At 42.8% G+C, this 17,090-nt stretch overlaps 1 protein-coding gene across 3 annotated transcripts; it reads left to right on the top strand.

Annotated features, from left to right (window-relative positions):
- The first annotated feature begins 692 nt into the window (after positions 1–692).
- Positions 693–16,384, top strand: LOC111833676 (uncharacterized). Of its 3 annotated transcripts, none has more exons than XM_072702091.1 (13): positions 693–828; positions 2,445–2,589; positions 3,325–3,412; positions 3,735–6,227; positions 6,482–6,602; positions 6,749–7,162; positions 7,626–7,813; positions 10,349–10,609; positions 10,699–10,865; positions 10,970–11,115; positions 11,576–11,653; positions 12,930–13,104; positions 14,332–16,384. In XM_072702091.1, the coding sequence occupies exons 2-13, from the start codon at positions 2,510–2,512 to the stop codon at positions 14,666–14,668; spliced, it is 4,548 nt and encodes a 1,515-aa protein (XP_072558192.1). In that variant the 5' UTR covers positions 693–828; positions 2,445–2,509; the 3' UTR covers positions 14,669–16,384. The 3 variants fall into 3 exon arrangements, with proteins under 3 accessions (XP_072558192.1, XP_072558194.1, XP_072558193.1); XM_072702093.1 differs by having other exon boundaries at positions 10,364–10,609; XM_072702092.1 differs by having other exon boundaries at positions 6,485–6,602.
- Positions 16,385–17,090: the final 706 nt, after the last annotated feature.

Raw genomic sequence — 17,090 nt, forward strand, 5'->3', positions numbered from 1 at the left:
ATGAATGGATGAAACTTTAGTCGACTGTTTTACAGTTGTGATGTGCAGCTTAAACTCAGCACTGTTTTCCATTCGGTTTCATTTACGAAATAGCTATGTGTATCAACATCTTCAACCGCACGAACGTAATAAGCAATAATGGAGCGCAAAGTTATTCGTCGATTCTCCCGGTTCTCCCGGCGTTTCTCTCGGTTCAATTTATAAATCCATATCTAGCTAGTGTTATTATCGTATATTATTCTTTGTGGTCGTCCTTATCTTCTTTTGTCCGATGCATTCATGTCAGTTTTCGGCATTTTAGTTACGAATTCTTTCCGCACCCTCTGCGGTCTCCCTCGTGTGTTAGTTTTGCTGCAACGCAAGAGCTACCTTTGCAAATGCCTCCTCCTCTTTAGCTAACCACTTCGGGATAACTTCTGCAATTCGCATAAAAAGATACATAATATATGGAATCTAACATGCACAAATTGTACGGCACCTGATGTCTTTATTATGATACTATGTATTTTCACTTTCCCACCACGGCTTTTTCAGTTTAGCGCACCGTTGCGATCCCTTTTCCCCTCGAGTGGCTAGGACTCGCGTTCCATGCTGGCGTTTGTAGTCCGTGCTCCTCCCTTTTTCGCTCTGCGAACGAAAAGTCGCGGGTACCTAAAAACTACACATCCCAGAAGCCGCAGCTAGCGAGTTACCACACTCTCCCATCAGAGACAGAGATACGGTACGGGCTGCCTTGCCAAAACCCCCCTGGACTTTCGGAACCGAAAACGGGGAAGATTATAGAACTCCAGCGGACGTGAACGAAAAAATAAGAAATTCACTTGTTTTGTATGTGATTTTAAATCTTTTCACTACGAGAGAAATGGTTATGTTAACAGTCGCAAATTGTCATTGCTTGCTAATCATATTTTTTGCGAATAATTGAGCGTCGAAGTCAGATCAGACGGATTAGGTTTGGTCCGGTGTGATCTTATTTTATGAAGCCAGTCTAGGTCCGCCGAAGGAGATGAATGTTAGAGGTCCATGTATGACACATTTCAGCATTGTCAAGCAATGTGTGACTTGCAGATCGATCAGTAAGTGCGGCGATAGCTAGCGAAAGGTTGACTTCGTTGCGCAGGATCTTAAGGGATGGCATGTTATTTTGATCACATCGAAAGTACTGCCATTGTTCACTTGTTTTATGGTCAGTGTAACATAAAGTTCATTTTTTGCTGATGGTTAAAAGAATTTTTATTTGCATCATGGTTAGGTAGTATTTTAAACACTAAAACGTCGATAGAAAAGTGTCATTTTCCCACTAAAAACATATGCTGTTAAACGTGATTTAAAAAAAACAATCAATTGCATTCCCGGTACTTTGCCTCAATTGTGACTTTGATACGTTGCGTTTAAAGTGTCTATTGTTATGGCCGTGTGTTAATAATTATTCTACATTGTTTCTTCCTATTGTGTGTTACATGTGTGTGCACGATGTCCGTTTGAAGTCGATTTAGGGAAATACAATTTTGACAGTTGGCAAACTTTAAACGTCAGGTCTGCATATGAAAAAGACATGTAATGGTTTTACGACAATTCCTTTCCTGCAATGTTTTTCATGACTGTCACAGGTGAACGGATCTATAGACACATATTGAATATGAATGCGTAAAATCAGTATGAAGGGAAGTGACATATAATGTTTAAGAGCATCGAATGCACTATATCAATAATTTAATCTGAACAAGAATTATAAATTTAAACGATCCCGGTGAACGTGGACTCAGACATGCGTGTTCCAATGTCTTCACCATACGGTGACCCATGGGCGTCGCTAGGTCCGATATGTTAGCAGTATTTTAGTCCCGGTACCAATCTTCCTTCAAAAACAAAAAAGCTAAACCCCGGGTAAACTTGACAAGCCCCTGATCTTTTCAGCAGCTAGAAACTTCCCTGCAGTGACTAAACCGGAGTTACCGGGAACCTGTTATATTAACGGAGTGCTGTGTGAAAATGTTTAATTGCTGACATCTATGGATCTACGTGGCCCAGTGAACAGCGAACTTGAGCATGTTTTTTGCATTGTGATGCTCTGTTTGTTAGTGTGTAAAAGCGTATAGACGCATACAAATAACCGCGAGCCTTGAAGTGTTATATAATGTTGAAAATAATGTTCCATTTCCGTTTATTCTTATTTTCATTTAGCACATGATCATGATACTTGTCCTGCTTTTTGCAGCTTTTGCTTCAAACATATACAGATCATAAGAGTATTATCTGTTGGAGTCCTTCAATGACCAGTTTTGTATGATGTATATTTAAGGTTGCCTAAATGGCAAGCATACTTGTAGATGAAGTGAAATAAGAATTTTTCAGGTAAATGAGGTTTTATTTTGAGCATGATGGTTTACCTGATCAGTTCGCTCACTGTCTTCTCCTTCACCCCTTGCCTGTGATCATTGCAGTGTATGTGGTCAGTCCGTGAGAAGAGAGTCTCCCCTTAAACAAGTTACTGCCTTTCTCATCTGCCATGGTTTCTGCACCCCATCTCTGCAGCAGTGTACATGGCTGGCTCGATCACATCCACTTGTGTACCATCGGCGAAGAGCGGTGAGTGAGGGTCACGTAAAGCTTATCACACATGTTCAGGTCCCATTGCATAGAGCATCTGTAAACTCGCTTTTCTGTTTCAGCCATTTCTACCTTAAATTATCATTGCGATCAGGCATGGATCAGGAGTTCCAGTTATTTTTATGACCCAGCATTAAATGGGCTAATTCGCCAGTTGATTGATTAATCACCCATTAATTAATTTGTTGCTGTGATGCTTGAAAAACAATCCGATCCTGTAGTCATCAAAACACATAATTGGCCACCCCCGCTGTATTATATAATACCAAAATTACCAAAAAGGGTGAGGGAAAAAGAATTTAATGCTAACAGGTGATGACGTGAGTAATGTCTAGGCGGGAACCAAATTCTCCTCAGATCTCAAAATGAAAATATGTTAATGATTTTCCTGCTGAGTCTCTTCCATTTGATACATGTTTGGGATTCTTCCAGCATAATATAATGTTTTATTCGTAATGTGGTGCACATACTCACAAAAACTGAACAAGGAAAACAACAAAGTGTAAGAAGTATCAGTTTAAACTTGTGCACAGTCTACAATGCATCACAGTTATTCTTTAGTTTGATAAAATGTTGGGTATGTAGTCATAGACGCGTAGCCATGATCAGTGGCACAGGGAAGAGCTTCTACACAAATGTCTGGTCAGATTAGGGGGGCTGACATGTATGTGCAGTAAGTTCAGTGAAATCTTTCTGCACTCTCTTGCTACACAGTGGAGTATCAAATACTAAAGAAAACTCCTCTGGTACAGATCTACGGTCACCATCCCATAAGAAATGTGTTAACATCTCTCATATGCAGGTAACTTTCTTTCCTCTGTGGAATTTAATGTAACCGTAGAAACACATTAGTCAAACAACTGTACTATGGTATTAGATTGTATTACAGTAAAACTGGAGTACATATGAATAGAGAAAGATCAGTGAAAGTCTCTTGTATAACCTGATAAGCTGTAGTACATTTTGTGCATCCCATCCAACAGGTCATTTTAGGCTTTTACACATATGCATCTGTCGCTGTTGCAGGCTTTATTGAAAGGCCAGCAAAGGGATTGGATTGGTGATTTCAGGAAACCAATATTATGTGCCATGTGCAAGGACTTTGTGCTTTTGTTGTTGCCCAGGTGGACCCCCTTCAGATGCATGTAGGAGATAAAGGAAAAGTGGGCAGAGAGGAAGGTGGACCTAAGGAGAGCAAGAGTATGGTGGGCAACCCAGTGTCTCAGCCTTTAACTCCAGAATGTGCTCCTGATAGAGCCCTTAGCTGCAAACGAGGTCCTACAGAAGATCTGAATAACTGTGTGTCTGTGAAAGGCAGTCATTTAAAACACTATCTAGAGGCTCCACTCACTTATTCGTGTGGCGGCACCCCTCTATTAGACCCGATTCCAAGGAGTACTGTGGTGTCGGAGGAAGCAGAAACCTCTAAACACGCAGAGAATGTTGAGGTCTTTCCAACACAGCAAAGACCAGGTGGAGAAAGGGACAGCCAGGAAGTCCCTCTGAACTCAAATCTCGCACATCCGGCCAAGAAGACCCACACGCAGACTCAGTCCACAAGCCTTTCGAGTTCTCGATGTTCACAGTTTCAAACAGGCCAGCCCATAGCTTTCCTTTTACAGCCTAATCTCAGCTGTCAGTTGGGTAGTATAACACTTCCCTCCAATTTGGACCAGATTACTGTTTTAAGAAAAGTTCCAGCTACCAAATGCAGCACTGAGTGTCACCTAAAAGACTCTAGCCGTGATATGGCTGCAGAGTCTCAGCCCTGTCCTCAGCACCTCACTGTGGGTAGAGCCTTGGCACCTGAAACTCAACTCTCTTTTAAGGCATTGAAACCCATGTGTTGCTCTGCATCCACCAAGAAGAATGTCATAGCTGGAAAAGATGGCAATTTGGCTGAAGATGCTGAGTCCCGTCTCGATGCTCCTGCCCCATTAAAGCAGCCGGCACCAGGCTCCGCTTCTCTGGTACCTCTTTCACTTACTCCATCCTCCGAAACGTGCTGCAGCTCAGCCGAAGCACATTTGACTGCACAAAACAGGCTGCTGAATGAGAAGGGCAAATGTTCCTTGAATCGCAGTGATAAAAATATATCATCACCCTCCACAAGTTTGGAGTCCCCGCGTGGAACAGAGGAGCAAACGGAGGCATGCCCAGGTGAAGTGAAGGACATACCGCTTGATCTGTCTTCAAAGTCAAAACACCAAAAAAACACTGTGCAGGTTCAGAAAATATTACAAGCGGGGGGTCATCTGGAATCTAAGCCAAATGATACCATATCTCCTAAGGAGGTTCTTCAGACACCGGCAAGCAGTTTCGTACCCAATATCCCTTATGCAGTTCTGTCAGACACCATGGCAAATGGTGGACTTCCAAAGAATTCTTTTACCCAGTTGAATCATCCAGTCTTGGAACCATCTGTAGCTTGGGCCAAAATTCAGATACAAAATACGAAAAGCCCAGTAAGCCTTCTGGGGACGTATGTGGGCATTGCTAATCCAGTTTTAGCTTCCACCTTGCGTACTAATGATGGGAAAGGTATTGCATTTATAGAAGACATTCAGGACTTAGGCAGGCCAGAGATAATATCTATTATCGACCAAGGAGAGCAGCCACTTTCAAGCAGGAAAAAAGCATCATCTCGTACCAGGGATTCAAAGCAGAGACATTACAAAATTTCCAGTAACACTCATGAAGCTGGATTACAGCAGTGCCAATCCAAGCATGCTTCTTCGAATGTTATCCTGAGTACCGCCAGTCCACAGGTCGGTGTAAACGGTAAGCTCAGCGGCGGGAAACAAACTGTCTCGCGTTCTCCAAAAAGCAAGCAATTACTTCCTGTCCGACGTCTGGGAGCATCCAGTCAGAGCCCACTCAAGAAGGTGGAGGAGAAGGTGGGAAGGTCTAAGTCCTCTTCGCTCAAGCTTGAGACCATAGTAGAACAAGGATCCCTAGAAACATCAAGCAATATAAACAAGGGCTGTGGTAATCAGGCAGCTACAGAGCCAAGAAAGTCTGAAGGAACAGTTTTGACTGCTGGTCACCGTGACGACCCAATTCAGCATACAGCAAAGTGCACCTCTTTTACAAATGAAAGAAAGAGAGATGGAAGACAGGATAACTGTCAACCAGGTAGGATTCCTACAGGTCTGACCAGGAATATTGCAGAGTCTACATACAACACCACAGAGAAACATCATCAAGATGAAGATCCAGAAACAAGAGACTCGTCTGTAAAGTCTAGACAGACCATCCGCCTCCAGATGTCCGGAGACCTTGGTCGTATTGGCAGGGGGAAAAAAGAGTTAATCCAGCTGTCAGGGGAAAGAGAGAAAAATGGACAGCAACTTGTACAGGGTCTCTCTCCAGACTCAAAAGTAGATGGCATTGGCTTTTCCATACTCAATGGTCAGTGTTCAGGGAGAGAAATAAGTATAACGGGTGGTGTGAGCCAGACTTCTTCCTCAGAGAAAGTTGCAATAAACAAGAATAAAAAATGTCGTATGAGTAAGCAAGATGAAGCACAAAAGGAGGCTTCAAAGAAGACCACGATGGGCATTGTAAAACACAAGAGGAAGATCCCAATAGTCAAGAGGAAGAAGCAGACAAAGAAAGTAAGTCTTACAAATTTGGACTTTGAATTTATTTGGAATTTAATTGTTAAGATGTTTAAGAAAAATATGAGCTCACAATATATACTTACGTATGGATATGGAATATACTTAGTTTATGATATGTTAAATAATCATACTGGGTACTGTTTCTTTTTAATATTTAGAACATCATATTTCTGATGTTACTGAAGTAGAACAAATGTTCTGTAAATAGACTCATCCAGTGTGAACAGATAGCACCGTATTTATTGCAGCAGAAGAACCAATTGGCACCTGCACTGGAGCCAAAGCTGCCAGAATCCAAGGGGGGCAAGAGGCGTCAAGGGGGGAGGTGCAGTGTCACTGTGGCGGAAGCGCTGCTTCACCTTGAAGCAGGTATTCATCATGTGGCCTTTGCTGGCCTGTATGATGCGTCACAGCATTCGACATGGTCTATATAAGTATCGTATCGCTCTTAGTTTCCTCTTAGCTAGGTCAAAACATTGCCGTTTTCAGAAAATGGGTTGGTGTATCTTCCAAAGGTAACGTGAGCAGCCTCCCTGTGCTTCGCGAGACTGCGGGGGACACCAAGCTGGAGCCCAGCAGTGTGATTCCTGGGTGGCCCCCGGCTCCGAGGTCAAGCAGGGGACGCCGGAGAACAGCGAAGGTCGAGGCAGGTGGCCACAGCTTGACGTCCCGCTCTGCCACTCCCTCGCCCTCCTCGGCCCGCCGGCCGCGCGGGAGACCACGCTCCAGTGGCCTGTCCAACCAAGCGAAATGTGATGCTGAGACGGCCATGCGCAGGAGCCAGCGAGACACGGAACCAAGGAAGAAACGAAAGAGATGCAGGAACAGGAGGTACCGAAATGAGGAGTACGTCATGGAGAGAGTCAAAGTAGGACAAGTCACAAGCAAAAAGTCCGTGTCTACAAGGCGAGCTGCTCGTGGTACGACAGGTAAAAATGGCTGTGATGCAAATTCCTCAAAGATCAGTTGGATTGCTTTTTAAAGTTCTTATTGGACCTCGAGAGTGTTCATGCACTGGCTCTAACCTGGTTCTTCACCAGCAGCCTGAAAGTATGTAGGAGTTTGTACGTTATGGAGGGAATAGCCATGATTCTGAATAAGCTGAAGATGTTGTTATGTGCTACCACAGATGATTCCAATACATTTTGCAACAATGATATGTTTTTACGTTTGTTTGTATTTTCTGTTAGCTATGAGCAGAGGTGGAAATTTCAGGTCATGATAGTAAAAATCCAGACAGTGATTTTGTTTCAGTCAACTAGTTGTGTATAAAGAGTCAGCTTCACACAGATCTCAACAACATCACAGCCTGGATTTTTACTTTTTGGACCTGAAATTTCCACCTCTGGCTTTGCATAGATATGAGGCCTGACGCTGCTTGTGACTGTTTAGACCCGATGAGAGCGACACCACCCTGTCAGCCTGATGGCCCCAGTGGCTGCCCTAAGAGACCACCGCTCACCCGCTCAGGGTCCTCCAGGTGCCAGGATATCTGCAGCCCCCCCAGGCTTGCTGACAAACCCTCTGGGAAAAGGAAGTTCAAAAGCAAGCACTTAGGCCGCAAAGAGGAGAGAAAAAAGGTAGGAAGTTATCGCCATCAGTGCCGGATGAAAGTATTTCAGGTAATGGAGGCTTTCACCTTTCATACATAGTCTGATTGTCGGTGTGGGGTGGAGATATACAGATTATCATCGACAAAAATATTGGCACTATACACTTTGCAAATAGATCATTTTTTTTCCCAAGTGTAAGTTGAAATTGTATTTCATCTTCACAGTTCTTTATTTATTGGCTAATATTGCTTTTAAATTATATAATTATAATAACTGCATTGAAAAAATACCTGACCCCACAGACTTTATTTTTTGGTTGCAGTTTCTATGGCAAGCCATGTGAAAGATGGCTGTATAGTTTACACAGCCTCTTCCTCTTCTCTCTCTCCCGTCGCATGGGAAGCACCTTAGGCTGCAGCGGGCCCCTTCATCTTGCCCAAACTGCTCTGGTTCTCTCAGATTTGACTTTACATCTGGACCCATTTCTGACAACTTCAGAACCATAGTCCGTATTGTCCATAATTCTGCTATCAACCATTCTTCAGTACTTTTTGAAGTATGTTCATTGTCATGCTGCGAGACCTTCATTGTCATGACCTTCAGCACTGCTGTGCTCAGAAATGCCTTGATTTCATGATACATTCAAAGCACATATTCCTTACATGCTGCATAGCTAAGCCAAAATATTACGTAGCCTTTGCTCTGTTTAAAGGGAAAGTGTGATTCTCTTTGAAGGCTTCCTTTTGTTTTATTTATACGTAGAGATTTTGTGCTTTACCAAGTAGCTCTAATTTGGCAAAAATGCTCTTTTTCTCAGCAGTGATGTCTTCCTGAGCTTGTAACTAGGGATACACATAACTGGTAGGCAAGTTCACATCCACCTTTAAAAGCCATACGTGCAGCAATCGATTGTTGCAACAGCGCATATGCGTACATATTTTCTGTGCATCGGCACTGCTATGACAAGAAATTACTGCACATTTTAACCTAATTACTGCAAATGAAGTGTGGATGCTGCTGAATCATGGAGCAGATCCCACTTTGGCCACATACTCGGGACAGACGGCACTTAAACTGGCTCAGAGCACCAACATGCAGTCCTTCCTCATGGGTAACTAGCCATTGCAGTGCTATTACAAACACCAGTATTAAAATGACATGGTTCAATATTTTATGTGCATCGGCAATATTTTATGTGCATTGGCACTGCTATGACAAGAAATTGCTGCACATTTTAACCTAAATACTGCAAATGAAGCACAATTTAGCATATAAAGGTTAAAATGCATGATATTACGGATGCATTGCCTCTGGTTTCCAACTTTTCCAAATTGCATTTGCAGTCTTAATATGAAATATTTTCAGAACAAATTCTGTTTTCCTGTTGCACTGACATTGCACCCCAAAACCGAGGTTTATAACAAACCGTGACAATTGTGTGCCGTTACCCCACTAATACTAAAGATGAAATATTGTGAAAGATGGCCGTATAGTTTACACAGCCTCTTCCTCTTCTCTCTCGTCGCATGGAAAGCAGTTGTAGGGGAAGATCTTTTGGTTTTTTTTTTTTTTGTTTCAGATCAATTAAAACACTGAGGCTTGTCACCGCAGCATATTAGCTTGTTCCCAGGTTGGCCCCGAAAACATTATTGTCACGTGGTTCAAGCATTGTGACTTAACAAGCAGATCGTACATTGCGTCTAAATATCTACTTGAGTCTCTGACGCAGTTGATTAAGTTGCTTTCTCCACCATTCAAAGAATCCTATCTATGCTTGGCTACAATTTTGTGTCTGACCTCTTCAGTTCTTTGGTTTTCTTTTATTGCACTTTGCTTGTGCTACACAGGGTGGGCAAAATAGGAGACTGAGTCCTTTTTTATGTACAGACAGGATGAACGAGTGAAATTTACACCGCAGGCCAGCCAAACTCACCACAGATGAGTTCTGTCCTATAGTCGAGTTGAATCACCTGCTTGAAATTGAGGCACTGCCAGAAGGTGCCAATAGAGGCACTTCCAGAAGGTGCCAATAGAGGCACTGCCAGAAGGTGCCAATAGAGGCACTGCCAGAAGGTGCCAATAGAGGCACTGCCAGAAGGTGCCAATAGAGGCACTGCCAGAAGGTGCCAATAGAGGCACTTCCAGAAGGTGCCAACGATCTTTTCCATGGCATTTTAGGATTTGTTTTGCAAGGAGCTAAGAATTAGTAAATTACTTCTTTGTAAATGTACATATGATTATTAAAGGATTACCTGGAATAAGTAGTCAATTATTTGAAAAATTGTGCATGGATGCCAACATTTTTTCTAGTATATTTTGACGTACACTTGAGCAAAGGAGTCAGTAGTAGAAGTATTAAAAAGGCAGTCAGTCAGTCAGTAGGGGTGGTACTCATAGTACTGATGTGAGCTGTATGTACCTTGAATTGCTATACTATACTATACTATACTATACTATACTAGGCTACTATGCTATGCTACTATACCATGTTACAGTATTATACTATACTATGCTATGCTATGAAATGCTACTGTACTGTACTGTACTGTGCTATGCTGACAGGCAACTCCATTGCAGCTCAAGACTAAACGGGGATGCCTGGGTAAGCGTCCCACACCTCCCATTGTTTGCGGCAGCACGCCCCCTGCAAAGAGACCTTCCTCGGTGTCCCCCACCACCCCTAACTGGAGAGGGGGTGTTGAGAAGGCCAGGATCTTGAAATCCCCCCCCGGACGGGTTGTCCCTCCAGAGGTGCGACGGCTCATCGTCAACAAGAACGCAGGGGAAACCTTGCTGCAGAGGGCGTCCCGACTGGGATATGAGGTACTGCTGCCCCCGCCGGAAGCTCCACACACTGCCCGCAGCCAAAGGCATCTGGCTCCTTTAGCGCAGCTCTGGGTTTGACCTTGCAGGAGGTGGTGCTGTACTGCCTGCAGAAGGACCCGCAGGAGCTAAACAGGCGTGACAACGCGGGCTACAGTGCTCTCCACAAGGCCTGTGCGCGGGGCTGGGCGCACATCGTGCAGGTGCTGCTGGACCATGGCGCTGATGTGAACTGTGGGGCTCAGGACGGCACACGGTGGGCCTCGCTCAAGCGTTCGGGTAGTGAGGCACTGAGTTCGGGAGTAAGAAAAGCACTGGAATTTACACTCGAATTTCTGGATATTCAATGTTGCTTTTCAGGCCAATTCATGATGCGGTGGTCAACGATAACCTGAGCGTAGTGTGGATGCTGCTGAATCATGGAGCAGATCCCACTTTGGCCACATACTCGGGACAGACGGCACTTAAACTGGCTCAGAGCACCAACATGCAGTCCTTCCTCATGGGTAACTAGCCATTGCAGTGCTATTACAAACACCAGTATAAAAATGACATGGTTCAAATTAGACCCCGAGAGTTCGGGCACAGTTGGGGAACTCGTGCAAATGATTATGTCTTATCTTGGATGCTTAAGTCTGCTTAAAAGAATCACACTTGAGTGACCCGGCATGGTTATTGACCCTGATTGGGACAGAGAGAGTTTGGTATGGCATGGAGGTGCAGTGTTATAAATTACTGATGCATGACTGAATTGATTCATGCAGTAGGGTTTGATCTGCTATGTTTGACTTCAAGGCAAGTAAATATATACACGCATAATGTATTGATTATGTTAATCTTACAGTACAATGAATAAATGCATTTAGAATATCCAGTAATGTATTGGGATCTGTTAATATTTTTTCTGATGTTAAACTTGCTAAATGAGTTACTCTAATAAAGTTTCTCTTTCGCCTTTTTCTTCAGAATACTTCGCTGACCAGGAGGGGCGGCCCGATCAGGACCCCCGCCTACACTGGGATTTCTACAGCAGCATTTTGTTTGGTAAGACATGAAAATACTGCTTATTTTCAAACCGTTGCATATGCAATAACATGGTGGGTGGGGAAAAAATATTACTTGTTCCAGTTGAAGGTTTAAAGTTAAGTGTAAATGTTTCTGGGATTGTATTCCTAAGGATGCTCTACTATGCCTGACTGGTAGGGTTGTAAAGATGCATCAGTGCATCGTGTTGAATGGATTATTAAGGTGGCGATTCAGCTGCTTTGATCTGAGGGACCACAAACAGCTTTGTTTTTTTTTTAATTTTTTTAATTTTGTGTGCATGATGTACTAAACTGTGCGTACAATTTAGCTTACAATTTACCTTTTACAAATTTATGTATCTTTTATGAATTTGCCTTTTATTTTATTTCAGCAACTATTTATTTACAACTAATTTCCCTGCGCATTATATGCAGATGATTTGATGCAGTTCTAAGACTCCAGCTTCTCACTTTGCCGCACAAATACCAAAAACGTGAGCACAACATAATTAATTCTAGAGCTTGAAATAGCAAACTGAGAGGACGAAAAACGTAAACCATGGGCACATTTTAGTGATTTTGTGAGCTCAATTTAGTATTTTGTGGGCACCTTAAGCTAAATTATGCGTACACACACGCACACACACACAACTGTCCATGACCCGTGCAGGGATTTGTATATCTGTAACATCAGGGCAGAATATTGTACTGATACATTTTTTGAATGATATTGCCAATACCAATATCCGGCTAACCCCTGAGCTACTTGCTGAGCAGCGGTGAGATGGGGTAGATTAGCGCAATAAGGTTACATCATTTTTTATTCTGTGGAAAAGAAAAGATCAATCTGTGGGCCAGATTTAATAAAGAATTTAAAATGTGCTGTGGTCCATGTAGTGCTGCTTCGCCGGCTGCATCTTTGAGGCCTTTTTTAAGTAGTGAATGAGCCAACGAAATCCCTCATCCTCCAATGCGGAAAATGGCTAATCATCCAATGTAGTCATCACTATTAATTTGGTAGGTATGCCTTGAGGTGCTTCAATCTTTGAATATTGATAAAGGTTCAATATTGATAAAGGAGCCCATACTCACACATACTCACGTACACATAACAGAGAATTTGGAGCTGCCATTTGGCTTGACTGCATGCCATACGAGGACTACAAAATGTTAAATACATGCACAGCTTTCCACTGCCACTAGAGGGAGCGTTAAGCTCATAGGAGCCAAGCAGAAGTCAATGCTGGTAGCTCACGGCTCACTGGAAGCTCACTGGAAGCTCTGTGCTTTTGCAGAAACAGAAGAAAAGGCATGCTGGAACTTCCTGCTCTCTGTGCCAGAGGGGGACGAGGGGGAGAGGGGTAACGGGGACAAGGCAGTGGAGGCCGAGGCGGGAGACTGTCTGCTGTTTGAGCTCTCAGATGAGCCCCACATACCCTGTTACCACATCCAGGTGTCCCTGTTTCAGGGGTAAGTTCGCAGTTCAGAGAAAAAATGTCCCTGAAATGGCATAGCATTGGCATATAACCTACACTTATCGTCCGGAATACTTTAAATCATCTCTAGATTAGTTATAATACCTATTTCAGTGTCAATGCCATGTAAATTGTTGTTAATTTACTGTTTAGTGAATAATGATAAGAAAAGAGTCTACATGTTCAGTACAGACACAACCCTCATAATAGAAATGGAGAAAATTCACATTTCATTGGTCTGGATTCAGCATGGGCGGCGCAGTGGTGCAGTGGTTGGCACAGTGGTGCAGTCGTTAGCACTGTCGCCTTACAGCAAGAAGGTCCTGGGTTTGATCCACAGGTCACCCAGGGTGCCTTTCTGTGTGGAGTTTGCATGTTCTCCCCGTGCATTCGTGGGTGTGCTCTGGTTTTCCTCCCATGCAGCTTAGGTTAACTGGCTACTCTAAAATGCCCATAGGTATGACTGCGAGTGTGTGTGGCTGTTTGTCTGTGTTGGCTCTGTGGTGGACTAGCGACCTGCCCAGGGTGTACCCTGCCTCTCGCCCGGAGATGCTGGGATTGGCTCCAGCTTCCCCATGACCCAGATGGATTAAGTGGTATAGATAATGGATGGATGGATAGATTCAACATAGTGCAGCAAATTCAAGTTTCACTTTTTGGAACTTTATAGATTTTTTTCTCTCAAATATTTTCGATTGTACTCAGATATTTTCGATTTCCATTGTACTTATTTATTGAATTCCCCAGACAGGGAATACGTATGGGGGACTGGTCCATCGCTGCACATACACTTTGTTAGCACAGCAGCATCCATTTATATATTCTTTTATATATACAGATGCTCCTCTATTTACAAACTTTCAACTTATGAACTTTCAGACATATGAACGAAGAGGACTGTAAGTCCAAATTGTGTTCCTTGGGCTCCCGTTTCCTGTCCGCAACATCAATTTTTTTTTCTGCGCGCCATTTCCGCCTAGTATGACTTCTGGCCGCTACTCCCTCAGTGTAGCGTGCAAACTCCCAGCATCCTAGTTCTTAGTACGTACTTGCATATACCCTTAAAATGATGTGGAATAACAACTTATGAACATTTCAAATTACGAACGGCCATTCGGAACGTATCTCATCCGTAAGTAGAGCAGCGTCTGTATATAAAAACACAGCTTAAGGAATTCTGTCTTTTTTAAATTCATAACTTGCTTCTCTTGTCCATTCACAGTTATTGCAACTGGTTCCTGCTAACGGACGTCTTGAGACGCCTTAAGACCTCGGCGCGTCTTTTTCAAGCCCGTTACCCCCATTTTCAAGTGGTGGGTGTCCCGTGCTCGGAACTGCAGAGGCAGGCATCTGTCAGCCAGCTCACGCCGCTACCCGGGAACCTTCAGCCAGCCAAAGAACTGGACGACGGCCTGGTTCAGCTGGTAAAATGCGTTCCTGACCTGCAGCGACTGCTTGGCTCCACAGTTCATTGTCTCACAAGGGAAGCGTCAACAGACTCTGCCGGTCCTTGGAGCCGGTCGCCTCCCCCAAGCCTATCGGCTCAACCCTCTCCCTAAAGATTCCCTCCCGTATCAGCTTCCTGTTGTGCCGAGTCCTGTTAAAACGAGATCGGCTGGGTCCTGTTAATGAATTGAGGCCTGTCACATCAAGACAAACACAACTAAAACCAGCAATTAATACTTCATATTGTCAGTGGGAGGGCGGGCATCTTTGAATGTGTCTCTCCTGGGCAATGAACGCTGTTTATGAAGATAGACCTTTTGAAGAGGAGAACATAATCGCTAATTGCTGTGGCGTGGCCTTTTAATTAATGGGCGGAGGTAAGCACTATGGGGCAGGCAATTCAGAACTCAACTTTCAGGTTTCACTATTTAGCTATTTTATTGTCTGTTTAATTTTAACCCCTTTGATATGCACAAAGGAATATATAGAATTCTTACCGTCAGGGTTAACACAATATGATTGTTGTGCTCTGTTCTGTTACGGGTATTTTTCTTTAGCTGTGAAACCAAGGTAACTGATCTGTAGCTTCGAGGTTTGATGCTGATAACTAGTAGGAAATCCTATTTCTGCACCAACTGTGGGCCCATCAGCTATGAAAATACCCAGTGAACGGAAATAACATGATGTGTTCCTGCTCTGCTTTCCAGTGTCGGTGACCATGATTGAACGTCCAGCTCTAATTGATTTTCCATTTTTTTGATTTGTCTGTCCAGTTGGTCGCTATGTAATTTTAGTCATGATTTCTAAAGTAAAATTAAATGTGATGTTTTTGAGTGGAAATAACTAATTGAGAATTTCTCCCATTTTTCTTTGGTAGTTAATAACTTGTTCAGCATTGATTTTTTTTATAATATTCTGCACATCAGCCAATGTGCTCAGATTTAACAAAGATGTTTGTTTAACTGCTGTTTAGTAACTGGTCCACGATCAATTTGCACTTTCCTGATGTCAGGCATTGTTGAAATATTTTTATCTTCAAAACATGCACTGAAAGTTTCCGCCAAATATGCCTGCGTTGCTGGTGTCGCTGATGATGCAGTTTGCTCCGCAATGGTCTCGCGAAAAGGGCGGCACTTTTGCTTAAAATGAACATGAACTAAGGCACTGTCCCTGAAGACTGTCCCTAAAGATGAAAACGGGATCTGGAGCCCACAGAATAACCCATCTCATGTCCCAAATTGCTCCCTAGGACCAGAGATACTGTAGGACATGATGCTCCATAGGTCAAAAGCTTCTGAGATTAGAGCCTTGTCATGATGCTGAGTGTGGTCTCTGGCCTCCTGTTTCATTTGCGTTCTTTTGTACATTAGGCATTACAGTTAATATATTTGACTTTTTGCATTTTTTGTGCAGTTGACAGTTCATTTAATTTAAGCTGTGTGGTTGATGCTTTGTTTGAGGTATTGTACAGTAAGTATAATTATTTGTTCATTAATAGAATTACTGGCTTGTTATACCATTCGGATTTTAATAAGGCAGCGTACAGTTTTATTGTACTGGTGCTATGTCTTTTTTGACAATCAGTAACAGTCATTGTGTCTGAAATGAAACCAATAAAACATAATTGAAAATAAGGGATATAAATGGAAGGAAAGGGAATATCTTTCCTTTCATACAATTAATTTTGATCATTATATAAGGGCATACTAAGTGACCTCTAAACATTTTTGACAACACTTCACAAGAACAGAGCCCTTTCAGGATGAAGGTAACCTTTTTATGTAATTTTTATGGAAAATAAGGGAAAAAATAAAACTTTATTATCTCCATTGTGCAAATCTGGTATATGTTTGTCCATATGTACCTTTTTAGTTCTAATCGTCCTACTTATTTTCCATATCAAAATTATCGTCAGTATATAAAAATGTCTTTCATTCTTAGTGTCCACAAGGGGGCGCTTGCAACCGAAGGGATGAGTCAAGTTTATAATTCGGTTTTCAAAACTAAATTGGCAGAAAGAAGACATTTCTGCGCAATTAAAGCTCTGACACTCAAAGTACACCACGCATTCTGTGTATTAATCATATTTTGGACATAATAGGGTGCAGCATACAATTAACAATAGGAAAAAAATTCTCCACCTAGAAATTGTGCTTCAGACAACCTTAGCAGGTACTGTATGCCTAAGGACACTTCGCTTACTCCTGTTCTTCTGTCTGTCCAGTTTTAAGAGTGTAATTAATGTTGTTTTGCAAAGGTACTCAGTAACCCTCCTGGCCGTCGTTGTACTGTGCTAGCTTCTCCGTTAATGGATTGTTTTTTTTCTCTGGAAAAATGCAGTCCTTTTCCACAGACGAACTTGTGAGTTCCGGAGATGACAAAAATCCAGAGGCTAACCTTGGAGTTTTGGGAGCCCACACAGCCCTTCTATCCAAGCTTGTGAAATGACATATAATAGTGCATTGATGCTTCTTTACATGAATACTTTTACAACTGTTAAAGTAAAATTACTTGATTGGTGAAAGCCAGAATTAC

This window comes from Paramormyrops kingsleyae, chromosome 18, assembly GCF_048594095.1.
Source record: "Paramormyrops kingsleyae isolate MSU_618 chromosome 18, PKINGS_0.4, whole genome shotgun sequence".
NCBI classification, from domain to species: domain Eukaryota; kingdom Metazoa; phylum Chordata; class Actinopteri; order Osteoglossiformes; family Mormyridae; genus Paramormyrops; species Paramormyrops kingsleyae.